General features: G+C 40.2%; 5 protein-coding genes across 6 annotated transcripts; 2 read left to right on the top strand and 3 right to left on the bottom strand.

The window, feature by feature from the left end:
• Nucleotides 1-1,262: 1,262 nt before the first annotated feature.
• LOC112091039 lies at nt 1,263-1,988 on the bottom strand. The gene has a single exon (XM_024163753.1). The coding sequence runs from the start codon at nt 1,986-1,988 to the stop codon at nt 1,263-1,265; it is 726 nt and encodes a 241-aa protein (XP_024019521.1).
• Nucleotides 1,989-2,728: 740 nt separating this feature from the next.
• Nucleotides 2,729-3,388, bottom strand: LOC112091038. Its single transcript, XM_024163752.1, has one exon. The coding sequence runs from the start codon at nt 3,386-3,388 to the stop codon at nt 2,729-2,731; it is 660 nt and encodes a 219-aa protein (XP_024019520.1).
• Nucleotides 3,389-15,844: 12,456 nt separating this feature from the next.
• Nucleotides 15,845-16,330, top strand: LOC21390630 (proline-rich receptor-like protein kinase PERK2). The gene has a single exon (XM_010095208.1). It carries the CDS (start codon nt 15,845-15,847, stop codon nt 16,328-16,330), a length of 486 nt encoding a protein of 161 aa, XP_010093510.1.
• A 1,141-nt stretch (nt 16,331-17,471) lies between these two features.
• On the bottom strand, nt 17,472-18,642 carry LOC21390629 (soyasapogenol B glucuronide galactosyltransferase). Its single transcript, XM_024163751.1, has 2 exons — nt 18,312-18,642; nt 17,472-18,256 (listed from the first exon to the last, which is right to left on the bottom strand). The coding sequence occupies exons 1-2, from the start codon at nt 18,640-18,642 to the stop codon at nt 17,472-17,474; spliced, it is 1,116 nt and encodes a 371-aa protein (XP_024019519.1).
• Nucleotides 18,643-23,173: 4,531 nt separating this feature from the next.
• On the top strand, nt 23,174-27,359 carry LOC21390627 (U1 small nuclear ribonucleoprotein A). Of its 2 annotated transcripts, none has more exons than XM_024163761.1 (10): nt 23,174-23,682; nt 23,862-23,924; nt 24,929-25,013; nt 25,121-25,189; nt 25,454-25,523; nt 25,772-25,823; nt 26,101-26,213; nt 26,694-26,763; nt 26,889-26,971; nt 27,073-27,359. In XM_024163761.1, exons 1-10 carry the CDS (start codon nt 23,353-23,355, stop codon nt 27,113-27,115), a joined length of 978 nt encoding a protein of 325 aa, XP_024019529.1. In that variant the 5' UTR covers nt 23,174-23,352; the 3' UTR covers nt 27,116-27,359. The 2 variants fall into 2 exon arrangements, with proteins under 2 accessions (XP_024019529.1, XP_024019528.1); XM_024163760.1 differs by having other exon boundaries at nt 25,451-25,523.
• The last annotated feature ends 412 nt before the right edge of the window (nt 27,360-27,771 follow it).

The following is a 27,771-nucleotide window of genomic DNA, read 5'->3' as shown; positions in this document are numbered from 1 at the left end:
TCCTTAACTTCTTCATCCTCAGCTATTGTTGGCCTGTGGAAAAATTCTGCCATGAAATCAGCCAACGCCTACCCTTTGATCGCTGTCATCGGCACGTATTCAATGTCGAACTGGCTTAACTCTACCGACCATTTTAGGAGTCGACCGGAGGTTTCAGGCTTCTGCAATGCTTGGCTGAGTGGGTGATTTGTCAGAACCCGTATTGTGTGGGCCTGAAAATAATGTCGAAGCTTTCTTGAGGCCACCATTAAGGCGATAGCTCTTGACTCGGCATCTAGGAGCCTTTTACTCACGTAGTAGACTGTCAACTGGACCATTTCTTCTTCCCTAATGAGTATACAGAACTTACGACATGCTTTGAAACATAGAGATATAGGCTTAGCCCTTCACCCGGGATTGGCTTCGACATGATAGGGGGTCTACCCAGGTGCTTCTTTAGCCTTTAGAAGGCCTCCTCACATTGCGGCGTCCACTCAAACCGTTTACTTCCTTTCAATGCGTCGAAGAAGGGCACACATTTGTCTGTCGCCTTAGATATTAACCTATTAAGAGTAACTATACATCCTGTCAACCTCTGGACTTCTTTCGGTTTTGTGGGGGACCTCATGTCTTGCAAGGCTTTTATTTTTTCCGAGTTAGCATCTATTCCTCTGTAACTGACCATAAACCCTAGAAATTTTCCTGATTCAACTCTAAAAGCGCACTTCAGGGGATTTAGCTTCATGTGATATCTTCTCAGCACATTAAATATCTCCCTCAAGTGCGTGACGTGCCATCCAGCCTTAGTGCTTTTTACCAACATGTTAATCGACATAAACCTCCATCGTCTTCCCGATCTGGTCAACAAACATTTTGTTTACCATTATCTGGTATGTCACCCCTACATTCTTCAAGCCAAAGGGCATTATCTTATATCAATAGAAGCCCATGTCTATTATGAACGATGTGTGCTCTTCATCGGACAGATGCATGGGAATCTGGTTATAACCGGAGTAGGCATCCATGAATCTTAACAACTCTTGTCCGGCAGTAGCGTCAACCATTTGATCTATTCAGAAGAGTGGAAAACTGTTTTTCGGGCAAGCCTTATTGAGGTCGCTAAAGTCAACACACGTCCTCCACTTCCCGTTAGGCTTGATCACCAGGACAGGGTTTGAAACCCATCTAGGATAATGAGCTTCCCCGATGAAGCCGTTGCTAATCAGTTTGTCGACCTCTTCCTTTAATGCCTCGTACCTCTCCAGATTCATTGGTCGGCGCTTTTAGCGTTTATGAGGATAAGATGGGTCGGCGTTCAAAGCGTGGCACAAGACTTCAGAGTCGATTCCTACCATATCAGCATGCGTCCAGGCAAACACATCTAGATTTTTCTTCAGGAAGTTTTCAACTTCAACTTTAAGCGCTTGGGGCAAATCCGAGCCTATTTTTAGTACCCTCGTCGGCTTCTCGTTATCTACCCAGATTTCCACCAACTGCTCGATTGGTTGGGACCATGTAATCTCTTTTTCGATTTTAGGATCTATGTCCTCAACTAGTCCCTGATGTACCATTCTTGCTTCATGTCTCCTTGGTTGATCATATCCCCGTATGGTATCTGAGTATGCAACAATGGATTCGTATTGATTGCTCTTCATTTCTCTAACGCCATTGGGGGTCGGGAACTTAACCTTTTGATGGTAGATGAATGTTATTGCTCTTAGTGCCTGAAAGGTCGGCCTCCCGATCACGGCGTTGTACTGTGAGCCCCCTTTAATTACCACAAAATTTATCATCGTAGTTGTTTGCCTAGGCTTCTTTCCTACGGTCATAGGCAGCCTGATCGTTCCTTGGGGGATGACTGAGTCCCTTGTGAACCCGTATAATGGCCGGGACGTTTTTTCCAGTTGCTCCCCTGGGATTCCCATCTTTTCCAGGCAATCAGAGTACAGGATCTCCACCGAGCTCTCGTTGTCCACGAGAATTCTACATACGATGTGGTTTCCAATCATTGCCTCTACTACTAAGGCATCATTATGGGGGAAATGGATCCCAGTCGCATCCTCTTCGGTGAAAACCACTTCAGCACCACCGAATTTTGTTATTTTTGTTGGCTTGGCAGTTGAGAGGTGCTAAAACCTCTCTTAGTACACCTGTCTTGCCTCGTGGGTGTAATTTTTCTGGGATCTCCTTGAATTCCCCCTCCCCCCGAGATATGGTCCCTTATGGATGGTCTTTATGACACCGACTGGCTCACGGTCTTTTCCATGTCTATTATCCTCTTGGCGCCGACCGTCGCTTTCGTGGCCATGGCCTCTCCTATCGGCTTTAAATTCTTGCAACCTCCCATCGCGGATTAGTCTTTCAGTCTCATCCTTCAGGTCAGTGCAATCGTTGGTGTTGTGGCTGACGTCTCCATGGAACCTGTAGTACTTGTTTTGATTCCTTCGGTTTGGATCCGACTTCATAGGCTCTGGTCGGCGCAACAGGTTTCCTCGACTAACTTGATTGAATACAACTCATGGTAGGAATCATATCGTTGGAATGTGCGAGGCTTTCGATTTTCCTCTTGCCCGGGCTTCTTCGTTTCTGGAGGGTTCAACGCCGATGCGACCTATTTGTCTCCGTCTCATCCAACTCGCCGTTTTCGATTATCTTGTTTTCCCGAGGTTGACCTTTGCTCCGTTACTTTGTTTTTGTTGGATCTGTGCTCGGGGTCATTTGCGTCGGCTTCTTCGGCGTTGATATATCCCTATGCCCATGCTAAGAATTCTTTGTAGGTGGCCGGTGGCTTTCGGTTCAGGTCGCGTTTAAACGGCATGATCTTTTTCATACTAGATAAAGCTCCCATAAGAGCCTCTATATCCGTCATATCCGTTGTAGCAGCAACGGCTTCTCCGTACCTTGTCAGCCACTTTTTTAATAATTCGTTTTGTTCTTGGTAAACCATTGTCACATTTTGCTTTGGCGAGATGTACTTTTTTACCCCGATGAACTGGAGGGAAAAGGCTTCCTTCAATTCTTCCCAGCTGGAGATGGAGTCTAGCTTGAGCGTCCGGAACCATCTTCGGGCAGAATCCGTCAAGTGGTTCCGGAATGCTCGACACATTATTTCCTCTGCGTATCCATGTAGAAGCATGTGTCCTGTGTACATTTCCAGATGGTCGTCGGGATCTCCTCTGCCGTCGTATGGTGGGATTGACGGGGACTCATATTTGTCTGGGAGAGGTGATGCCATGATTTCTGTGGTAAAAGGGTGGTAATGAGTTCGACTAGGAGCGATGTCGACATTAACTACCTCCGCCACCTGCCTTAGGTTCTTTTGCAGGTGACTCACCTGGCCTTTCACATCCTTCTTTAGACCAGCGACATCACCTGTGAGCTTTTCTGCCAAGCTCGCCACGCGCTCCATGATAGCCTTTGCCTCATCCGTCGAGATTGCAGAACTGACCCCTTTCGATGCTCTTGTCTTCTTGGCATCCAACTTATTCCTCAGGTCTCCGCCCCTTTGCACCGACCTTGAATCTCATCAAGTGGTTCCGGAACGCCCGACACATTATTTCCTCTGCGTATCCATGCAGAAGCATGTGTCCCATGTACATCTCCAGATGGTCGTCGGGATCTCCTCTGCCGTCGTATGGTGGGATCGACGAGGACTCGTATTTGTCTGGGAGAGGTGATGCCATGATTTCTGCGATAAAAGGGTGGTCATGAGTTCGACTAGGAGCAATGTCGACATTAACTACCTCCGCCACCTGCCTCAGGTTCTTTTGCCGGTGACTCACCTAGCCTTTCACATCCTTCTTTAGACCAGCGACATCACCTGTGAGCTTTTCTACCAAGCTCGCCACGCGCTCCATGATGGCCTTTGCCTCATCCGTCGAGATTGCAGAACTGACCCCTTTCGAGGCTCTTGTCTTCTTGGCATTCAACTTATTCCTTAGGTCTCCGCCCCTTTGCACCGACCCTGAATCTTCTGGGATATTCTTACATGGGTTTCGAGGTGGCGCTTTAGGGTTCTCCAGACCTCCGATCGCTCTTTTCTCCTAGGCTCGTCGCCTGGCGGCCCTTTGTCGACTGCCGAGGGACTTGGACGGTCGAGGCCTCAGGTTATCCTCTCTGGCATTTTCACTTTCCCCAATCCCTTTCGGGGCACCGTGCTGGTGACCAGCGTTTTGGTTTCCAACCACGGCGGCGCTCAGTGGTCCCGGGGTGTCCCCCAGAGGGGGCATAGAGCCTCTCTCGTCTATCCGCTCGACGATGGTCACCAGCCCTCGAACCAAGTCGGTCATAGCATTCAACTTGGCTTGCATATGTACCGGTTCAAGCTGTGGCATACCCGGGTGCAGAATTTCGTTCCTCACCGGGGGCTGATTCCCCTGCTCGGGTTGATCTTTTCCGCTCCCATTGTTGGCCGGATGTGCGGCGTTCTCCTCCGTTTGGCTGCCTTGATTTGCGGCGCAATTATTCCTCTTCTCGGAGGCCTGATCGTTGGTTATTTCTTAGTTGTCTCGGGTCCTAAACACACGAACCAGAGATTTTGGGTTTTCTCCCCAGCAAAGTCGCCAATTGTTGACAGTAGAATTTCGTCAACAAGATTATGTCGGATTACCTCTTGGTGGTCCATTGGGTTACCGGCCAAAACTAATTATTTTCTCAGATTTATGCAACTGATAGCGTTCGTTTTTAGGTATATTGTAAGATGTATTGATTTGTTGTTAGAACGGAGGTAAAGAGACACGAATTTATGGTGGTTCACTCTATAAAAAAGAGCTAGGTTCTTGTATTTTTCCTTTTGTGCTTTTAAGATTACAAAAAAGCTCTATCTCTTTCTCTCTGGGGTTTTGCCCTTTTTATAACCTACAAATTACATATGGGTATATTTTGGGCGGACTGTCACATGGGGTTTTCTGATGGTTTCTCTCAAGTAGCCTATTATCCTACCTGCTTGGACCGTAGCTTCTCAGCACCTTTTGGACTGTTCACTCACTCACTTTGTCCACATTGCGGCTCTGCGGATTCTCTGTGATTTTCATTGGTCCATTCTAGGCGGTTTATGGGTAGGTAATCATTTCCTGTGCTACTGACCTTCTCCAAACCCAGATGTAACCTAGGAATTTTTTCCTTGTCCCCTCAAAGGTCTTTCTTGGGACGTGGACTCATATTCATGCATTCTGCCCTCTGCGCCTACATTATACTTTACAGGGCGCGACCTCTGTCTCGGTCGACCCCCTGATAGTACCCCTTTTGTTGCGAACAAATTACGCAGACCTCGACTAGATGTAGGGTTGACGGTTGTGTGAATCGTCCCATATGATCGGCCTTTTCACCCGATGGCGATGGGGGAATGAGCCTTAGGCGTCGACGGCCGTTTGACGTGGCAGGTTTTGGCTCACGTGGAGCGTGGAGCGTGGTCGTTATCTGACGTGTCAACGCATATTTTTCCACACAACACTTCTCATTATGAAATTGCTCCGCAAATAGAAGACAAGTAATCATCGGCAAGCCTGAGGATGGGCCTTCCATTATAGAGTTCCAAATCCTACGAGTAACCATCCCTCCAATGGCAAGGTGGTTTAAAATCAGCTTTCGTACTAACTAGTGCCCGACCCTTCGTCACAAACCCATTTGTATTTGTTCTTTTAGAATGAGCTCCCCCTGTTTCCTTCTCCTTCTCGACCGCGCAAACAAAGGTATGACTGCAAGCTTCAAGACTATGAGCCAGTTCCATAGTTGGGTTCCGCGGCACTTGGTCAGACTCCTAAAACTAACATGCAACACTGAGTTTTGCTCTTTAGAACTTGGCTCTCATTTCAACCAAAGAATAATAAGACCATTTTTTGCCCAAAGCTCCACGCCTTTATCTCTACTAAGTTGACAAAATAATCCTCGTATTGCACTCTCCAACTCACAAAAGCTATTAAAAACCACCCTATAACTTTTTCCCTGGGAATATATTAATAGAGTTTTGATCAACAACTTCAATCTTTCCGGACAATCCGGGTAGGGAAACGACGTCGGATATGGTCAACTTGTGAGGCTCATTGATAGCTGGGCTGGGCTAGAATTGGCCCATGACAAGGTCCAGGAGAGTTTAAGTAGGTGGGCTGAAGACGAGGCCCAAGAAGAAGTAGGCCTGGGTAAAACGACTGAGGTCAAAGGTCGTTTCCAAAAGAGAGGCAGTGAACGGAAGCAAAGCAACGAGGGAGTTCCAGAAGAGGGAGTTGGGGATGAACGCAGAGCCAGAGCGCGTAGACCCCCGAGTTGGTTAGACGGCTTCGAGCTGGAGGATAGGCGCTGAGGGAAGCGAGAATTGCGGGTTGCTGTGGGAATTTCTGTTATGGGATTAATTCTTCTTTTTCTTTTAATTTTCTGTTGCTGGGAATCTCCGTGGGATGAAACCGGAGATATAAAAGGAAGAAGAACTGTAATAGTGGGGGGATCGTGAATAATAGTTTTTTTCTTTTGAGGAGTTTCGCACTGACTCGAAGAGTGCCGTTTTTATCATTCATATCACTGGTGCTTTCATCGACCATGAGGAATGAGGAGATAGCCGAGTTAATGAAAGCCATGGAAGCAAGCTTCAAGCAACACTCGGACGATCAGCTCGCGAAGTTTTCCTCACTGTTGGAACAACACATGGCCAGCACGGAATTTCAACTTTTCCAGTCCACCCAAGCCAACCAGGGAGCACAGCCGGAAACAGAACGTTCGGCGGCGCATGCGGACGGCGAAGCAGGGAGCCTTCAAGGTGGAGGTGTACGGGTGGGGGCAGCACCCACTACGAATGACGTTCAATCGGTCCTCAAAACTCTTCGGGTGGATGTTCCACGCTTCAACGACACCAATGTTGAAACATGGATCTAAAGAATTGACAAATTTTTTGCTCTGCACAAGGTGGAACTAGCGACTCGGCTTGCCGTGGTGTCGTTTCATCTCGACGGTGAGCCCTCCACTTGGTTTCAGTGGATGGAAAAGGCCAGAGCGGTGCCCAGCTGGGAGGTGTTCCTCTACGAACTACGGAAAAGATTTGGGTCATCGATCTATGATGATCCCCTGGGTCGCATCTCCAAACTGGTACAGACTGGAACTGTCACCAAATTTCGCGCAGAATTTGAAGGTCTCATGATGCGAATATCAGGTGTTTCCGAGCCCTTATTCCTTAATTTCTTTATTTGGGGGTTAAAAACGGAGATCCGCCGTGAACTATTGTTGCATAGGCCTCTCACTTTAGCTGAGGCAATGGCTCAGGCTCAGCTTTATGAGGAACGGAACGATGAACTACTGGGGAGGACTCGACGAGAAGGATACCGCGCCGTTAAATCCAGCTTCTCCCGACCTGGACCGGCAGGGGCGTTTCCAGCTCTTTGTCAAGGAACTGTGGCATTCACTACCCCAAGCCCAATGGCTACACCCCGGGGTGAATTCAGGCTCCCGATCAAACGATTGACACCGGCCGAGGTACAAGCCAAGCGGGAGAAAGGGTTGTGTTTCAACTGTGATGAGAAATATCACATCCACCACAAATGCAAGAGCCGAGCCTTATTCATGTTTGGTGAAGAGGAGGAGGAGGTACAATCAGAGGTGGCCCCGCAAATTCCGGAGGAGGTCTCGGCTGATGACGACTTGGAGGTAAGCCTAAACACTTTTTCAAATTCCACCAATTCCCGCATATTTAGGATAATGGCTAAACATGGACATGAGGACCTAGAAGTTTTGATTGATACGGGGAGTAACAATAACTTCATACAAGAGGCACTGGTGGAAAAATTGGGGTTAAGTTGTGAAGACGCCAAGAAGTTTAAGGTTTACATGGGCAATGGACAATTCCTTGTGTGTGACAGAAAGTGTGTGGGGGTAGAACTTATCCTCCAAGGAACTCGTTTTGAAGTCAATTTGTTTGTGCTACCGATTTGGGGATTGGATGTGGTCTTGGGAATGCAGTGGCTGCGGACGTTAGGACCTTGTTTACACGATCATGACGCTTTGACAATGGAGTTTAAATGGAATGGATAGAGTGTGAGCTTAGCCGGGGATACCCACCTTTCCCCGAGGCAGGTTACCTTCTCACAATTAAATGCCATGGTGCAAGAGGGCACGGTCAGGGGGGTGTTTACGTTGGCAGCAGTGGAGGAAGACAGAGAGTCGGTAGATGGTGTGAAGGGAGAGGTAGAGGTGTTGGAGCAAGAGCTACCGCCAGAAGGGAAGGGCTTGATCCAGCAATATCGGAGAGTGTTTGCGGAGCCAGGGCACCTCCCCCCCATTCGCAACGTGGATCATCGGATTCATTTGCAACCGGGATCTGCCCCCGTGAATGTGAGGCCGTACAGGTACCCCTATTTTCAAAAGGAGGTGATGGAGCGATTGGTTAAGGAAATGATGGAGTGTGGGTTTATCCGTCACAGTACGAGCCCCTACTCTTCACCGGTTTTGTTGGTAAAAAAAAAAAAGATGGGACTTGGCGGTTTTGCGTGGACTACCGTGCTTTGAATGCACTGACCGTCAAGGATCGGTTTCCGATTCTGACCATTGATGAATTATTGGACGAGCTGGGCGACGCAGCCGTATTTTCCAAGTTAGACCTCCGTGCGGGTTATCACCAAATCCGAATGGATAGGAGGGATATACACAAGACCGCATTCCGCACTCATGAAGGTCATTATGAGTTTGCGGTAATGCCATTCGGCTTAACCAACGCACCGTCCACATTCCAAGCGACGATGAATCAAATTTTCAAGCCTTATCTTCGTCGATTTGTTATCGTGTTCTTCGATGACATCTTAGTTTACAGCAAGAGCTTCGAGGATCATGGGCGCCACCTCCGAATGGTGCTACAATGCTTGGCAGCCAGCGAATTTTATGCCAAGGACAGCAAGTGCAGGTTTTTCCAGAGGGCCATTGACTACCTAGGCCACATTGTGTCGCAAGAGGGCGTGCGGGCTAATCCGGCCAAGCTGGACGCCATGAGAGACTGGCCGCAGCCAAAGAACTTGAAGCAACTCAGGGGGTTCTTGGGTTTGACAGGGTATTACAGGCGATTCGTGGCGCGATACGCGGCTATAGCAGCCCCACTCACCGAACTGCTTAAGAAAGACAACTTCGTGTGGGGGCAGGAGGCAACAAACGCCTTCGAAAGGCTAAAGAACACCATGATGAACACCCCGGTATTGGCCCTGCTAGATTTCTCCAAGCTGTTCGTGGTGGAGACAGATGCCTCCAACATTGGCGTCGGGGCCGTGTTAATGCAAGATGGGCACCCTGTGGCTTACTTCAGCAAAAAACTGGGGCCTAAGCTGTTGGGGGCTTCGGCCTACCTGTGGGAGCTACGGGCAGTGGTCGAGGCGGTCACCAAGTGGAGGCAATACCTCTTGGGGAGGCATTTTGTCATTAGAACTGATCACAAGAGCCTGAGGGAACTCCTCACCCAGGTTGTGCAGACCCCGGATTAGCAACATTATGTCCGGAAGTTGATGGGATACCAATTTACAATCGAATACAAGCCAGGTTCGGAGAATTCCGCAGCGGATGCCCTATCACGGTAACATGAGCCAGTAGAATTTCACCTCAGGGCAGCAGTTTCTATGGGACAATTTGAGTTTCTGGAGGAGTTGCGTAGCGAGAATGGAAGTTGTCGCGACCTGCTGGAGTTGCAAGGACAATTGGCAAGCGGCACGAGAGATGATTCCGTTTTTTCCTTTCGGAATGGCTTGTTGTTCCACAAGGGAAGGCTGTACTTAAGCAAGGAATCGAGGTTGAAGAGTAAGATGTTACAGGAGTTCCATGAAACCCCCATCGGAGGCCACGCAAGTGTGGAACGAACATATGTGCGGCTCAGCGCCAGTTTTTTTTTGGGAAGGGATGCGAAAGGACGTCAAGGACTATGTGAGCAATTGTGCGACTTGTCAGACGATCAAATACTCTACCGCAGCCCCTAACGGTTTGCTACAACCCTTAGAAGTTCCGGAAAGAGTCTGGGAGGACGTGGCCCTGGATTTCATTGTGGGACTGCCGAATTCCAAGGGACACACTACCATCCTCGTGGTGGTGGATAGACTCACCAAGTATGCCCATTTTGGGTCCTTGCCACCGGACTATACAGCCACCAAGGTCGCAGACTTATTTTGCGGGATGGTTATCAAGTTGCACGGCCTTCCCCGCTCTGTTGTCTCCGACAGGGACCCCATCTTTACCAGCCGGTTCTGGAAGAAATTGTTTGAGATGATGGGCACCAGATTGAAGATGAGTTCCGCCTATCACCCACAGACGGATGGGCAAACAGAGGTGTTAAACCGCTACTTGGAACAGTATTTGCGAGCCTTCACAGCCGACCAACCAAAGCTCTGGAGTACATTCCTGCACTGGGCAGAGTATCATTATAACACCTGCCATCACTCGGCCATAGGAATGAGCCCCTTCCAGGCTGTGTATGGCCGCCAACCCCCATCCATTCCAGCCTATATCAGCGGCTCTACCTCAGTCCAGGCGGTGGATGAGGCCCTTACTGCCCGAGATAAACTGCTGCAACGTCTCAAAGATAATTTGTCACAAGCCCGAAACCGCATGAAGCAGCTAGCTGATCAAAAGCGTAGAGATGTGGAGTTTCCAGTGGGAACGCTAGTGCTAGTTAAGCTGCAGCCGTATAGACAGACGACCGTGGCAAGATGCCTGAACTCAAAACTTTGCCGGCGTTATTTCGGACCTTTCCCGATCATTGCTCGAGCTGGGCCAGTCGCATATACACTGGACTTGCCACCTGGTAATCGTATTCACCCGACTTTCCATGTTTCTTTACTCAAGGAATTCAAAGGAGACAACCAGACAACTAGCTACCCCCTGCCAGACATGAGTAAAGCTAACCGTCCTCTTCTAACACCTACCGCAATACTTGCCTCTAGGATTATTCACCGGCAAGGAACAGCTGTGAAGCAAATTTTGGTGCAGTGGTCACATACCCCCTGGAAGACGCCACATGGGAGGACCTGGAGGACTTTGGACAGCTGTACAACTTACCCAACCTTGAGGACAAGGTCGAATTCAATGAGGGGGGTAGTGATAGCTGGGCCGGGCTAGAATTGGCCCATGACAAGGTCCAGGAGAGTTTAAGCAGGTGGGCTGAAGACGAGGCCCAAGAAGAAGTAGGCCTAGGTAAAACGACTGAGGTCAAAGGTCGTTTCCAAAAGAGAGGCAGTGAACGGAAGCAAAGCAACGAGGGAGTTCCAGAAGAGAGAGTTGGGGATGAACGCAGAGCCAGAGCGCGTAGACCCCCGAGTTGGTTAGACGGCTTCGAGCTGGAGGATAGGCACTGAGGGAAGCGAGAATTGCGGGTTGCTGTGGGAATTTCTGTTATGGGATTAATTCTTCTTTTTCTTTTAATTTTCTGTTGCTGGGAATCTCCGTGGGATGAAACCGGAGATATAATAGGAAGAAGAACTGTAATAGTGGGGGGATCGTGAATAATAATTTTTTTCTTTTGAGGAGTTTCGCACTGACTCGAAGAGTGCCGTTTTTATCATTCATATCACTCATGGTGCTTATGCCATGTGTTATCGATTTAGCTTATCATCTGCTGTAATCTTTTATAGCTTTTGTATTATTTTAATTTGCTTTTGTTCCAATTCAATACAATTATGAATCAAGTACTTCCTGACTAGGCATTACTAGTTGCACACTTGCATCATACCAAATCAATGCGCAAATTCGTTATTTCAATTTATCAATTTACCTTTCATTCAATATATTCAGATGTGCCATTCCCTTGAAAAAAAAAAATGGATGTGCTATTAAAGACGTCTAATGCATTAAAATAATAATAATAAATCGTGTATCATGACAGTTATTCTCCTATAACACATTGTTTTATTTATTTATATTATGCTAATATGTAATCTCAAATAATAATCAATCTTAAATAATACCTCTTGTTTAATTTCTTCGCTTTGCTGAAAGACAATCAATGTCCTATTAAACCAACAAATACAATCTAACTAGCTCAGAGACTTTTTCCTTCCCTTAGTGTAATGTAATGAAAGCTTGTAAAATATGCTAATCAACGATGGATATCTATAACTAATTTCTATAAAATATACTAATGAATGATGGATACACCATTCGAGGAAATGACCTCAACAGATTAAGGGGTTGTTCTTTTGTATTTTTGAGTTAGGGTGATTTGAGTGATGATAATTTTGAGTTGAGTTTGAGTTATAACTTTAGATGTGCATATTTGAGTTATGATTTGAATTGAAAATCTTTTTGAGTTTGTGTTTGGGTGAGTCAAAACTTAAATTTGTATTTATATAGTATTTTAATAAAAACTCAATGATGATGAAAAATTTTAATATGATATATGGATGAGATTTTATTCGTCTTTTCGTTGTGAATGCATAAAAAAAATCATCTCATTCAAAATTTAAACAAAAAAATTATGATATTTTTAAGAATAGAAAAAATATTGTTCATTAACTTGAGTTTGAGTTTATAAACTCGAGTTGAATGAGAAACTTGAACTCGAGTTCAAACTCAAGTTTAAACTCAAGTTTTACAAAAAAATATAAATTTAAATAAAATTGTAATTCGAATTCAAATTTTTTTTTTGAGTTTTATTACAAAAGAACAACCTCTAAGATTTTGTATTATAACTGTAACAAGTAACAACAAATGCTTCCAAGTTTCCAATAACACGCCCACAATATTTTAAGAATGTCTTGGACTAAAACCAGAGGACATATTTGGCTAATTCAAATACTCACTTTTCATTTACTGGAAACTGAAGAGCTCAAAGTCTTCGTCATTCCCTTCTGTGGTTCAGCCGGCCACATGATCCCCATGGCCGACACTGCCGTATACTATTTGCTGACCACAGTGTCGATGCCATCAACAACACTGTCATATTCCAAAAATCCATTGCCCGATCCATTTTGTTAATTTTTATTTTATATCATTGCATTCCCAAAAGTTTAAACTATTGGGACATGAAATTTTATATTTCAACATTTTTCTACATTTTTTCTCACGCATGAGCTAACACGTGATGATAATTTAGAGAGTGTAACTATAAAACTAGCTTGATACTATGTTTTTTATCAGTTCATCACAAAACTTTAAATTATTATGTGGTGAATCAATAATAATTTTTATAATTTAGCACACGTTTTATTCTTTTCTTTAGTCGTGGCTGAGTTTGTAAGAGGAAAACTCGGCTCCGTACGTTGGGTTTGGGAGTTTGACCAGGTTTCCAAAATCCTTAACTCGTTGAACTAGCTTACGGTCTTGAGGCTTGTGGTCACTCGTTCGTTTGGCTTGTTTGGAAGAAGAATGATAAAGGATTTTTTCAAAGGTCTTGGAACTATTATCAGAATTTGCTTTAGCGGTTTAGAAGTTAATCTTTTAAGTGCATTATTACTTCTCTTTGCTAATACAAGGAAAGAATCTTTCCTTTCTGTAGTACCACATATCTTCCTATCATTTCTGGCTGTTGAATTTGTTGGTTAGTACTAGGGGTGTAAATCGGCCGGGTAGGGTAGGATTGAGCTGAAAAATTGAGCCTACCTGACTAGTGCGGATTGAGAAAATTTTAGGCCGCGACACTCTCTTAAGTCTACAAACCCGCAACCTTTCGGGTGACCTCGGGTAGGGTCGGGTTACTCGGGTTGGTGAAAACCAATTTTAATCTATGACTTCATCAATTTTACTCTAAGAGGCTCTTATATGCAAATAAATGATAAAATACTATTGTAGTAAATGAGCAATAAATGATATATGCAAATACTATTGTAGTAAATAATTACACAACAAAATTGCGGCATAATAAAATATAAAGACTAATAACTCATATCACAATATGCATAAAGCAAGAGTGATCTCAAGGACCACATGATCTTTTTTTAGTCAATTAATCTGTGCTTGTTACATAAGAAATCATTATCAAACAGAACATGTTTTTCCTTCAATAGGGGGTCTAAATGCAAGGCGAATAATTAAAACACTCACTTTGAAATCAAACACTTCTAATATAAATAAAGAATGTCCTAATTCAACAACTATGGCATACAAGCAGTTTTTACACAAATCGTGAATCCAAAACATAAATAAGTTAACAGTTTAAAAGCATAAAGTCCATAAACTTATGAAAGTAAGAATTTGAAGTTTTGAACATTATTTTACCTACTTTGAACATGTTCGGCCGGGTAGGGTTACCTCGGGTTCATGTAACCCCACCCCGCGCCCCTACCCGCGCAGTGCGGGTTAGGTATAATTCAAACTGAAAATTAAATAAAAAATTAGAAACCCGTAATTTTCGGATAGGATCGGCTCGGCTCGGCCGGGTTCGTCGGGTTCGGGGTAATTTCTTACAGCCCTAGTTAGTACTATTTAATAATCTATGTTTATTAGGAGTTGCTCCTTGTCAGTGGACAAGTGTTGCGAAAGCAAGATTAATAATTCGTGTCCTGGATATTTGAGTGGCTCGTTTGTTTATAAATTTGAACCAATCACACAGAATTTTCTATTACAAAAATTTAAAACCTTAGACATAGTTCATTTTTACTATTTTGAATCATAATTCATGTTTTTATTACAGTATTTTCTATCATAAAAATTTAAATTCAACTTTTTCTGTTACAATATCTCTCACATAAATTCACTTTTTAACTCAAGTTCTCAACTTGAACTAAACGAACAACTTTCTTGTTCTTTGCACAACTCAAGTTACAACTCAAATACTATTGATTTAGGCCTCATTCATCTTACTGATTTGAGTTTTCAATTTTATGTTTCTACAGTTAAAAGCTCTCAAAAAATACCACATGTAATTGTTTCTGTTACAGTTACATGCTTTCAGAAAATATCGCATCTCAGCTCGAATTAAAAACTCGAATCCACGAAGTGAACGAGGCAATAGTATTTTCTCTTATAAAAATTTAAATTCAACTTTTTTATTACAATATTTTTCTCTTACATACACAACTCAAGTTCTTAATTTGAGTTGTGAAACAAACATACCTTAAATTTATGTTCAAAATTTTGTATCAAATCTATAAACTAAACGGGTCAGAAGAAACTAATGCAACGAAGCATGATGAAATTTAAGCAGGCTTTGTACCCCATCTTTCAATGCATGGTAGCTTGCTTAATTTCCATCATGCTTCATCACATAATTTATCTCGCTTTCAACTTTCCAGTACTTTCAGAGGAGAATATTCAATGAGTTAACTGAATGACTTGTTGTATTTATCATCCCTTTCATTTGCAATACATTTTATCACTCGCATATTTAAACTTGAAAAATTCTGATGAAAGTTATGTTCACTAGATGTTATGCGGTACTTTCCTTTTTTTTTCTTCTTTTGGTAGGAAATTTTATGCAGTACTCTCATATGTATGTACGTAATACATATTGTTTGTGTACCTAATATGCTTTTAAGGCAACATATATATGGTAGAAAAATGACAAATGTCGGTTGATATAGGCAAGTCATGTATCAAAAATCTAAATTCAATACCCAAGTCTCTAGCAAATACTTTAATTAGGTCCAACCATATTTTTTTTTTCCTGAGGTCTTGGTAATTAGTTCAATAACCCATTGACAGACAAACAATTTCTGAGTTATTGTCCAATTGCTTTAGCTAGTGAGAATTTGAACTTACAAACAGTCAAAGGAAGCTGAACTAATTAAACTTTTTCCCACTATTCTTGCAAGTTGCAACCACAACCCATCGAACTCATGTAGATGTTACCGAAAGCCTAAGATCAATCCTTCTTCAGTTTCTTTCTATAAATAACCCAATAAGACATTCTGCCCTTCCCACAATAGATTCAAACTCTCATAAATATTTTCCCATACACAACATAAAATCTTGTCATCAAACCATGGCCTCTCCCAAGTGTTTCTTCATTCTATCAATGATCATCACCTTGGCATCGCTCTCGAGCAATGGAGTCTTAGCAGCTCGCCACCTTTTGGAGACACCGGCGGCTCCGCCTCCGGCATTGGCATTGCCCAAAATTCCATCACTACCTAATCCTCCAATGCCCTCAATTCCAACATTGCCTAAACCAAATGGTTTACCGCCTTTGCCTACCACTCAATTGCCTCCTATTCCAACCGCCCCAACTTTGCCAAAGCTCACAATTCCTCCATTGTCATCCAATCCTCTGCCCACACTTCCCACAAACCCAAGTCTGCCGAAGCCCAACTTGGCTCCATTACCAAGTTCTCAAATCCCAACCCTGCCAAGCCCAAAGGTAACACTTCCTCCATTAGCCACTCCTTTGCCCACTGCTATCCCAACAACAATGCCTTCAATTCCCACCATTCCAACTATTCCTTTCCTCTCTCCTCCACCATCTAATTAATTCAACCCCTTTGAGATACCATCGCTTTAGCTGGCTTGCTACCATCTATGAATACACATTTACATTATTATTGGTTGAATACACATTTACATTATTATTTGTTGTGTTTTATCCTCATTGTTTGAGGGTGTTTTCTTATATGTTTTTCATTTGTTGTTGTGTGACGTTATTGTTGTATTTTGTTATCGTATACTAGTGAATATGATTTATCTTTTGATTTATCGGACATATATATGTCGTCTCTTAATATCTGTTACGCAAAATGCAAATTTTGACCAAGATAATGTATAATTAAAGTTAACTTAAAACTGGAAATTTCAAAAGATACTTTTAGAAACTTCACTTGGTAGATGATAAATACTCTGTATATACGTTATAAATGTGCATAATACGAAGCTACAAGGTACACATTTATAAAATTAATTAGAATGATCTAAAAATACATTTTGCTAATTATTATAGTTTAATCTAATATTGCAAGTTTCTTACCAGATGAAAAAATTATCAATAACAAGATGATTGCTGGAAAGAGCTTCAAATCAAGAGTTTCAAGCTATATTGGACTTAATTTAGAAATTTATTACTCGAGAAATTTTAGAACTTGAAAAGTCAATTACATATGATAATATGATATGGTGAAATTCAAAAGGCGTCTTTGTTCATGACGCAGGGGAAAAAAAAAAAAAAAAACAGTAATAACGGATACAGCTAATTTTTTGAACACGTCTTCGCTTACAGAGTATGATTTAACGACGTAGAACTTGTACTTCTTCGGTGAAGCGGAGCTGTTGCCTTCGTTAATATAACATCAAAAAAGCGGTTTTTGTTAATGCCCCAGGGAAAAAAAAAAAAAAAAAACAGTAATAACGGATACAGCTAATTTTTTGAACACGTCTTCGCTTACAGAGTATGATTTAACGACGTAGAACTTGTACTTCTTCGGTGAAGCGGAGCTGTTGCCTTCGTTAATATAACATCATGAGACAAATATTTTCCTGCTTCTCAGAAAAAAGGAAGAGAAAACAAAAAATAAAATAAAATAAAATAAAATACAATACTTTCTTTGTTGTAGCACCTACTAACGGAACACATATTATCTTCAATTATCTGCAACTATTAATTCTCGACTTTAAGTAAACAATTATTGACATTGTAGAATTGCTCCGCAAACAAAGGCCAAGTCACCATCAGCCTCCCCGGCCGCACCGCATTCCATTACCGAGTTCCAACCGCAGTGGGTCACCATCGCTCCGGTCGCCGGGTGCCCCAAAATGAGCGTCTGTGGCGCCCAATCTCGCACTAGAAAACCCCTCTTGTTCTCTTTCATTCTTTGCTCAAAAACTTCATGAAATATTTCACTATATTCATCTTTTTCTCTCTTCCTTACCACCCAGATAAATGGATGACCAGAATTTTCAAGTGCATGAGAGATTTCCTTAAGTTGTGCAGAAGAAAATCTCGTTAGACTTCCTAAACTAACGTAGAGAACAGAGTTTTGTTCTTTGGAGTTAAGCCAGTTTAAGATCTCTCTCTCATGTACTTGATCTACATTAACAATTTTACCCCTGTTACATAGATTTTCATTCTCCGTGTTCAAGTTCAACCACAAAGAAACTGGCCCCACACTCCAAGCCTTCATTGTCGTGATTTTCTTAAAATGTGCCGCGTAAGCGGGCTCAAGCTCATCAAAGCTGTTCATGATCGCACCGTAAGTTTTCCCCTCGGATTCTCCCAAAGCCTCCAATAAAGAGCCGAGGTCCGTCCAATCCGGTACCTGCGACCTCAGCAGCTCTATTCTGTGCGGCAATCCAGACAGCAAAACGACGTCGTCCTCAGATCCCGGTTTCCTCTCAATGACGCTCCGGGACGCGCAGAAGGAAAAGTACCCACCGTCGTTGAAGAATATCCTCGGAATCCCGAGCTCCGCTGCCACGTCACGGATAGAATATGTCGGAGACGATGCAGTCGGGCCGCTCTTCGCGGAAAAGCCTCTCGACTGGTTCTTGAAGCTTCTCGATGGCGGCGGCGATCGCGGCCGAGGTCTCCGCCAAAGTGGCGGCGTTTAGGTTTTCGCCTCCGACCTCGGAGGAAGGGAATTGGAGAGTGTGGATTCTGATCTGGTGGCCGGAGCTGACGTCGTGGTCGATGGAGTTTTGGAAGATTGGCGAGTTGGCGGCGGTTGTGATGACGGTTACGCCTCCGTGCCGGGCGAAGAGCCTGGCCGCGTCCACCATGGGGATCATGTGGCCGGCTATGAAGTGAGGGAGGAAGAAAACTCTTAGTTTGTCAGTTTCTGATGATTCAGAAGCCATGAATGATTGAAAGAGAGAAACTGATAAGAGATTTTGGAAAGTATATCACTTAGTGGTATATTGATCTTGTGGTGTTTTGTTAACGTTTGTTTTGTTCAGAATGTGTGGTAGATAATTTTAAATCATCATTACGTACACAAAATTTAAAAAGAAAAAAAAAAAGTGAAATGGCGGATTTAGGAGCGAATAGACAAGTGTGGTCCTGACTCCTGTGGATACAACGTAAAACATAGTATACAAATAGCTCTTGGTCCATGCACAGCTATTATTAATAGAAAAGGACTCATGCAAGTAGTGTTGTTGATTTCTGGCAAAAAGCAGTGTTGTTGATTTCCAACTAGCTGTATGTACATTCTGAAAAATGGTATTTATTATCATCGAGATTATTTATAAAATAATAATTTCTCTTAAATTGAATCTTATTTATAGAACCAACTTTATGTAAATAACAAGATTTTGATATTAATCTTAATGGGATGAATAGAGGTGCTCGTTCATTTTGTTTATTTTGATATGGCTATCTACAGGAAGACTTGAATCCCATGCCTCTTTTTTCTTTCTCTCTCTTTATCCGTCCAATAAATTCTCGACACATCTCATATTTCCTTAAAATTTTTATTTATATAATTTTTTTCCCCTGTTTGCCCCGTTATCTCTCATTTGTCATCTAAAAATGAAATCACAGTTTTATTTTGTTATGCCCTTTCCATTATTTGTGTTTTCCTTAAAACTCGTCTTTTGCGCAAACATGAAGGATATGTCCACAATTGTGCTGAACAACCTTTTCTTTTGTTGCATAAACATGTTAAACTCTGGTCTCTAAAGCCAAAAGCAAAAGGACAACTGCATCAAAGACGACGAAAAAAAATAACGTATAGAGTATAAATTATGTTATGAAAAAATCAGAAATACCACTCAAAATATTTTTAAAAAAGTACTATTTATGCTACTTCATTAAAAAATAATAATTAATTATATATCATTTAATTAATAAAAAAAAATAAAAAGACACAATAATCTGCAAAACCATGACAAACCAATACTTTTCTCGTCTTTTAAACTTTGAAATCAAAACCCAGTTTTCCAGGTGAAGATTTTGTTATTACGAGGCTACCAAATCCGCGTAAGGCCTTGAAAAAGATAGCATTGGAGCTCAAAGGCAGTGCTCAACAGTGTCGACACCGAAGAAGACGATGAAGGGTGGGTGTTGGGGGAGGCATGAGGCAAGGTGAGGCACCACCGGAGGCAGACCCATCAGTCGGACTCCGCCCTTTCCTAATAAGACTTTGGAATCGCTCCACCGTTCCTCCTCCTCGGCGACACATGGGCCTCCACAAAACCCTCACCGCATTTGGATATCGGCAAGCAAAATACCACAGATCCCAACATTCTTCTACGACATCAAAAGCAATCGACAGAAGAAAAGGGATGTCGGTGCCGACGTTGACGCCGGAGAGTGGAACGGGAACCGAATATGGATGAGGAGGATAGAGAGCCATTGATGATGGTCTGAAGCCTGAAAGTCATTTTATGAAGACATTGAACGAAATACATCTAAACAAATAAAAAAAAAATAGAGGAAATTGTTAAACTATCTTTGGAGTGTATGAGATTTTTACTTAAAAAATAATTTTTGATAAAAATCTAGACTCATATATTTATAATGATAATCTATCTGATTCCCCTAAAAAATATCATGAGCCACTCATAAATAAAAAACATGATAAAATTTCACACCTTAAGCTCAAATTTAACAAAATTTTTAAGATGTTAAAAAAATAAAAATGACATAATAATTCTCAAAATAATGTCATATTTTTTGTTACTAGCTTTATTATTCATATATATTATCGTGTACAAGATACCTAAGCAGTATATTATTCATATATGAATTTAAGCATCTTGAGTCTATTTTAAAATTAACCTTTCATATTTTTCCTAAAAAAAAACTTTTGATTATAAACACTTGGCGGTAGAGTGATTTTAGTAAAAAGAAGAAAAGAATAAGTGAGGAACATTTAAAATAAATTATATTAATAGAAGCAAAGCCAGGAGAAAAGTATCTCAGAAGCATAATGTAGTAGCTAAACTATAGGTGATTTTTTAACAAAGACAAAAAGAATAAAAAGAATGATTTAGTGAAAAGAAGAAACGAATAAGTAAGGAACATTTAAAAAAAAAAACTTTTTGAATAGGAGCAAAGTGAGGAAAAAAAATCTCAGATAAGTACTGTGTAGTAACTAAATTATAGGTTTTTTTTTTTTTCAAAAACAAAAAGAATAAGAAGAATGAAAAAAAAATAGAGAAAGAAAAAAATATATATATAGAATGAGAAGTACAACAACAAAAAAAAAAAGAAAATATAAAGGAAAAGATGTTGGAAAAAGAAAAGCAAAAAAAAAAAAACAATATAGTGGAAAGGATGGAGAAGGAAAAAAGAAAAAAGGAAGCAAGGGAAAATAGATTAAAAAAAAAAGAAAAAAAAAGGAATGAAAAAAAGATGAACTGGGCAACATGTGGAAGAGAGAAGGAAATTGGTTTTGAGTTTTATAACGTGCTCCGCACGTATTGTTGTGTTAGAGATATCCGAATAGATTATTGTTTACTAAATAATGAAAATTTTATTTATACAACTATTTAAAAATTTTAAATTTATTTTAAAAAGAAATATGCATAAAAATAATAATTGACAAAAAAAATAAATAGAGACACATTTTAAAAAAATTATTTTAACCAACTAAAAATAAAATAAAAATACAAGCAAAAAAATTACCTTTATAGGGGTAAAGTCAGAAACAATATATTTTTAAAAAAAATTCAAAATAAATAAAAATGAAAAATAAAGAAAAAGAGGTAAGTGATAAAAAAGAGCTTAGCTTTTTTATGTATTGTTATATGTGTGTGTATATATATATGTATCATAATAATAATAATATATATGTATATATGTATTGTTATTGTTATATGTATATATGTATATATATGTTTTATATATAATAATATAATTATTATTCTAATAATATCAAAAATTTTAATTATTATTATTGATTTCGTTCATTTTACCGATTCGAGTTTTCAGTTTTAGATTTCTACAGTAAAAAGTTCTCAGAAAATATCACATCTAACTTTTTTATTATAGTGAAAAGCTCTCAAAAAATGTCACATTTTAGCTCGAATTGAAAACTCAAATCCGCGAAGTGAACTAGACATGTGTAGCCACTATTTTAATTTTGCCAAAGAAAACAAAAGAGAACGAACGAGCTCATTCACTGGGCCCAATGTTCAATCATTTAGGCCAATCTTAAGGGTTAATGAGAATATTGCTTAGTTATGTTTGTGGAATTAAAATATGGCTGTAATTTGTGAATACTTTACATATGACTTAATGCATACGTATGATAATATTATTGACCTTGATAATGATACTGTTGGTTTGAATTTATTGTATAAATCAATTTAAAAATAATATATAAGAAATACAGTAGACATCTATCCCACAATATGTTGAACTATTAACCTTCTACAAATGAATCAAATACTTAAAATTATGGCATTTATTGTTCAATATCGAATACGTAAGTATTGAAAAAGCGCGATTTAAAATCTTCCCCTTCTCAGAGTCATTAAATACTAGGAACATAATTTTTTTTTACATACTAGCAAAATAATTAAGATAATAGCAAGATTATAATTAAATCTATATACAAAGACAAAAACCGGTTGATAAGTAAAAACAAACATATATCATTATAAAAAAATATAAGAAGAATAATTAGAATGCGAATACAAACATATGTACATTTTTGCATATTATAATCACAACGATAAATATTTATTTAAAAAAAACATAAGAATAATAATTAAAACACGGGCGATATACAAATTTAAAAACAAACATTAAAAAGAAAAATATGATAAAGTCTGTGTATATATACAATATGAAAAAATAGAGAATTTATTTTGAGAGTGTATGAGTCTGGATTTTTATCCTTTACTCTTGATAAATACTTTTTTATTAGTGTAATTATTTTACTAAAAAGGTTATGAATCAAGAATAAAAAATAAAAATCTTGACTCATGCACTTTCAAATGATATTTATCAAGATTATTTTTGAAAGTACATGGATCAAGATTTGAAAAATCTTAGGATTCATTTGTTTCATGTGTTTGAAACTATAATTCTGATCTGTTATAATATTTTTTTCTTACAAAAATTTTGAATAAAAAAATTCTCATCAATGAGTTCTCTCACAAAATTTAAATTCAAAATTAGAATCACATTAAACGGGGCAAACAATATAAAAAAAGAAGATTAGAAAAAATTATAAAATTTACCTTAAAAGTTTCTGAATTTATATATTTTATTATTAATTAATAATTTTTTATTAATTTAATTATTTAACTAAAAAGTTATTATGAATTTATACCTTTTATTATTAATTAATAATTTTTTTATTAATATAATTATTTAACTAAAAAGTTATTAATTAAAAATCCTCACCGTACTATTTTAAGGTATTTGTCTCCCTTCCCTCCGGCCATTAAACTCTCTTGGCCAAATCCTTCAGCTCCTCGTGGAGCCTGCAGCGTTCCCATAGGCAATGGCCATAGCCATAGCTCTTGTGTAGAAAAGCCACGAAGGCCGAAACCGAGTGAGAGAGAGAGTGACCAAACTATAGGGCTCTGATATCTTCCCCCAATTCCTCTCCGATGGACGACATGGCCGCGTACTACCCACCGCCTCCGCCTCTGCCGGCGGTGCCTCACTACCCTTACTACCAACCGCCGCCTCCGCCTCCCGCCGCGGCGGCGCCACCCGCAGCGCACCAACTGGCCCAGCCGTACGCCCCTCACCCGCAGCAACCTCCTTACGGCGCCTACACGCCGTCGCTCGTCGCTCCGTGCTCGCACGACGAGGTCCGAACGCTCTTCGTCGCGGGGCTTCCCGAGGACGTAAAGCCCCGCGAAATCTACAATCTTTTCCGTGAGTTCCCCGGCTACGAATCCTCGCATCTCCGGAGCCCTACCCAAGCATCGCAGGTATGAACTTCTCTAAACATTGTTAATTTTTTATTTCATTCAGCAATTGAAGTATTTTCTCGGGAATATTTTCGATAAATTGAATTTTTTATTTTGAATTTTCATTGTTGGCTTGAATTTTACATGTAATTTCGTTGATAATTGTGTATTGAATTTGATATGCGGTGTTCTTGTGGCAGCCATTCGCATTCGCTGTGTTTTTGGATCAGCAATATGCAATTGCGGCAATGCACGCGCTGAATGTAAGGCATCTTCTCCGTTGTTGGGTCCATGAGTGTTCTGAATGAAATATTGTTTTCAATATACAATTTGTGGAGCTTATATGTGGGTGCTTTAGTTTTTTTATCATTCAATTCAATAAGCACATTTGACTTGTGGGAAATACCTAGGATGTGGCTTTGATGGTATATTGAGTAATTATTCGTTGTCTGTAATTGGACGGTATCAGAATTGGCCTCCCCAAAAACTAATAGAGTGATAATAATGTCCTCATTGTTCTAGCCAACTTGCACAAAAATCTCTGTGCTTCCAGTTTTTCCCCTTTTGATTACTAAACGTAAAGACTTGGCAGTTGAGTCCGACATAAGTTAAAAACGGATACTGCTCAAGTACATTAGTTTCTCTTGTGAAGCTCCCATTTACTTGGTGACTAATTTTATTAGATCTCGACCGATATAGGTTGGTATTTACTTGGACTGGTCTCTGATTGTATGTGTTACTCCTTGTTGATGAGGTTGATGAACTTGTGAAAGAACTCTGTAGCTAAAGAATTAGCATTGTAAAGCAGTTAAGTGCATCTCCAATGTAATACTATAATTGATGTGTCAATTGCAAATTTAGCATTTGAGTGTAAAAAATACTCTCCAATGCAATGCTATTTGTTGTGCCAAATTTCTCATATGCTATACTTGGCAAATTTCCCATCAAGTATAGCATATGGGAAATTTGGCATTTAATTGCTATTGATTGAGTTGTTTACCTTAATCATTGCAACTTTTGTATTTTCTAATTGTTTTAAAAATAAAAGTTCGCTTTTACAACTTTCAAAGCTTAATGATTATGGAAAAAAAGTAGATTTAGCATTTCAAATAGCATTTGCATTGGAGCAAAAATTAAAATAACATACCATATTATACTTTTTGATGTTAAATATACAATCGGCATTAGCATTTGCATTGGAGATGGTCTAAGAATGTTAGGTATTGTAGCAATGACGAGGACCCTTGATTCTGAATGTTCTCTGCAGGGGATGGTGTTTGATCTTGAGAAAGGGTCCACACTATATATTGATCTAGCGAAAGCAAATTCTAGATCAAAGCGCCAAAGATCAGGTCTATAACTTGTTTGATTTTGTGGATATTTTATTGAAGTGTTAGTAAACCCTGTAGTTTTACTTGTTTGGAGCTGAATGTGAACCTTTGCCTATCATTTTACATAGATGATGGAAGATTTGGATTGGATAAGAGATCTAAAAGGTCTCCATTTTCTAGAGGGCCTAATGATTCTGGTAAGTGCAGAGTATATTTTGGAGGAGCACTTTACTTGCACCATTTTTTTTTTTTTTTCAGTTTACCATCCCTGGTGTGGTGGGAAGGTTTTGATTTCCTTGCCACTCTCTTTAAACTATCTCAGTTAATATGATTTGCTTGACGTTATCATGTAAAAACGAGATACCTGATTTTCGCTTAGAGTTAAACTCTGTTAGTCACTTGAGGACACGTTCTTCTTAAAGCTCACATTGCACATGTTTTGCACGCTTGGACACTAGCAGGTGTTGGCAGCACGCATATGCCTGGAATGGGTAATTCTGCTTACAACATTGGTTATCCATCTGCACCAAGGTCATCTGCACTACTTAAGCACAATTTTACCATGTGAAAGTTATATTTCTAGCTCAATAGTTTGCACATATGGTATTACTTAACTTCTTGCAGAAAGGTCCCGGGCCTAGTAAAGTTACTGAATGCCCTTTTCCCTGAAGTTGGCGTAAACTATAACTTATAATGGTCTTGTAAGTTACATACTTTATATCTCTTGGAACCACATCTATTAATTCTTTCCTTTTTCTTCTATTTGGTTTGCTATTCAGTCAGGGGAATTTGGAGAGTAGAGCAGTTAATGAGACCACGGCTCTACATTTGGTAGATCTTTTATCCCTTTTCTCTTCCATTACATCAAAACTGATGTTCCTTTATAAAATATTAATCTTTGTTTTCAATTTTGCAAGTAAAAATTCCACCTCTTCTTCTTCTTTTCTTTTTTTTTTTTTGGTGCATAACCAACTATTTAGGTTTTTGGTTGCCCTTAATGTCATCGTTGATTTTATATCTTTAGTTTCCTAATCTAGAATTGCTCTCTTAAGTTGTATTTTTGCTCCCTGATTAGGTAATTAATAACTATTTTCTCCTTCACTGACAGCATAATTCTTCAGCGCCGCATCTTCCGCAAAATAATACCCCATGCCCAACTCTTTTTGTGGCTAACTTAGGTCCTGCTTGTACAGAGCAGGAGCTAATTCAAGTGTTTTCAAGGTTAGTACCTTCTTTTTTTTTTTTTTTTTTGCCATATATTTAATCTGAAGGTGGGCCTTGGCACCGTGGTGGGAGCGCTTGCGTTTGCACCCGGGGTCCAAGGTTCGAATCCCGGAAACGGTCTCTCCTCCGGGAGGTAAGGCCGCGTACATATGGGATTGAGCTTTCCCCCGAGCCTGTCATAGTACGGGAGCCTCTTTAACACGTTAGTACCTTCTTTTTTTTTTTTTTTTTTGCCATATATTTAATCTGAAGGTGGGCCTTGGCACCGTGGTGGGAGCGCTTGCGTTTGCACCCGGGGTCCAAGGTTCGAATCCCGGAAACGGTCTCTCCTCCGGGAGGTAAGGCCGCGTACATATGGGATTGAGCTTTCCCCCGAGCCTGTCATAGTACGGGAGCCTCTTTAACACTGGGGTCCGCCTTTTATATATTTAATCTGAACTCTCAGAATATGATTTTATTTTTATTGGTTCCTAATAGATGCCCTGGGTTCATAAAATTGAAGATGCAAGGAACATATGGGTCTCCAGTTGCATTTGTTGATTTTCAGGTGCTTGGTCTGTTTTTATGGTTCTCTAGTTATATTTAAGCAAAATCCAAATTCCACTCGATGTTTGCCTTTTTTCGATAACACGATCCCGCTTTAAGCGAATATGAACTGCCAAATCCATGCAGGATACTGCCTGTTCAACTGGAGCTCGAAATCACTTGCAAGGGACAGTTCTATTCTCATCCACCGGCGAAGGCATGCGAATAGAGTATCCTTTAGCAACTAAACTATTTTTTTATTTTTTTTTGATAATTTTTTTTTTGTGCTAGTTGTGCTTCTTTTGAAGGTTTTGCTTAACAGTAACTTTAGGTTTGCAAAATCAAGGATGGGAATGCGTAAGAAGGCAAAGTAAATGGAAAGGAGCAAGGAGAACAACTGTGTTGAAAAATTGTTCTCATGCAGAAAACCTCCCAAATCTTGCTTTTGTTGGGTCTGCTGTATTTTCCAGTACCTTGTACCAATATAGAGTTTAGTGGATACCAGTGTTAGCTGTCATTATAATTAATTTTTTTTCCTTATAAATTGGAAAGTGCCGGTTTCCATTTAGTGCTATTGACAACCTTCAATTTGTAAATTTTCCTTTTCATTTATCCCCTAGTTTTCTTCTGCTAATTATTATTATTTTTAAATGAAGTTTTTTCTTATTAAACTAAAATATATAGTACAATAGAAAATCTTGAATTGGTACAAACACTCTACTATTGTATAGGCACCTCATGTAAAAGTAAAAGATCTTGTGCAAGGCGAGAGTGTACAAACACTAATTTGTAATTAGGCCCCTTAAAGAATAGAGATTAAGAGAACGTTTTTAAATCATGATTCGGAATCATTTTCAGTTTATGTGTTTTTTTTTTTTTTAGAGAAAATACTGTAATGAGTCATGAATTATAATTTAAATTATGACACAAATTTTTATACAACGGTCAGAAGTTGCAACTTCATACTTCCATGAACAAAATGTAAATTTTTTTACATTATAAACGTGTTTAAGTAGCATGACATGTTTCA

The sequence above is a fragment of the Morus notabilis genome, unplaced genomic scaffold, assembly GCF_000414095.1.
Source record: "Morus notabilis unplaced genomic scaffold, ASM41409v2 Scaffold1139, whole genome shotgun sequence".
Taxonomy (NCBI): Eukaryota; Viridiplantae; Streptophyta; class Magnoliopsida; order Rosales; family Moraceae; genus Morus; species Morus notabilis.
This window is presented reverse-complemented; position numbering and strand designations above follow the sequence as displayed.

Excerpts from the sequence above, each read along its gene's own strand:
- LOC21390629 (XM_024163751.1), bottom strand. The coding sequence starts at position 18,642 with ATGGCTTCTGAATCATCAGAAACTGACAAACTAAGAGTTTTCTTCCTC. Across the intron at positions 18,257-18,311 it reads ACCAGTCGAGAGGCTTTTCC|CGGAGCTCGGGATTCCGAGG; the intron begins GCGAAGAGCGGC and ends GTGACGTGGCAG.
- LOC21390627 (XM_024163760.1), top strand. The coding sequence starts at position 23,353 with ATGGACGACATGGCCGCGTACTACCCACCGCCTCCGCCTCTGCCGGCG. Across the intron at positions 25,524-25,771 it reads GGTTATCCATCTGCACCAAG|TCAGGGGAATTTGGAGAGTA; the intron begins GTCATCTGCACT and ends TTTGCTATTCAG. Across the intron at positions 26,764-26,888 it reads TTGCATTTGTTGATTTTCAG|GATACTGCCTGTTCAACTGG; the intron begins GTGCTTGGTCTG and ends AAATCCATGCAG.
- LOC112091038 (XM_024163752.1), bottom strand. The coding sequence starts at position 3,388 with ATGGAGCGCGTGGCGAGCTTGGCAGAAAAGCTCACAGGTGATGTCGCT.
- LOC112091039 (XM_024163753.1), bottom strand. The coding sequence starts at position 1,988 with ATGATTGGAAACCACATCGTATGTAGAATTCTCGTGGACAACGAGAGC.
- LOC21390630 (XM_010095208.1), top strand. The coding sequence starts at position 15,845 with ATGGCCTCTCCCAAGTGTTTCTTCATTCTATCAATGATCATCACCTTG.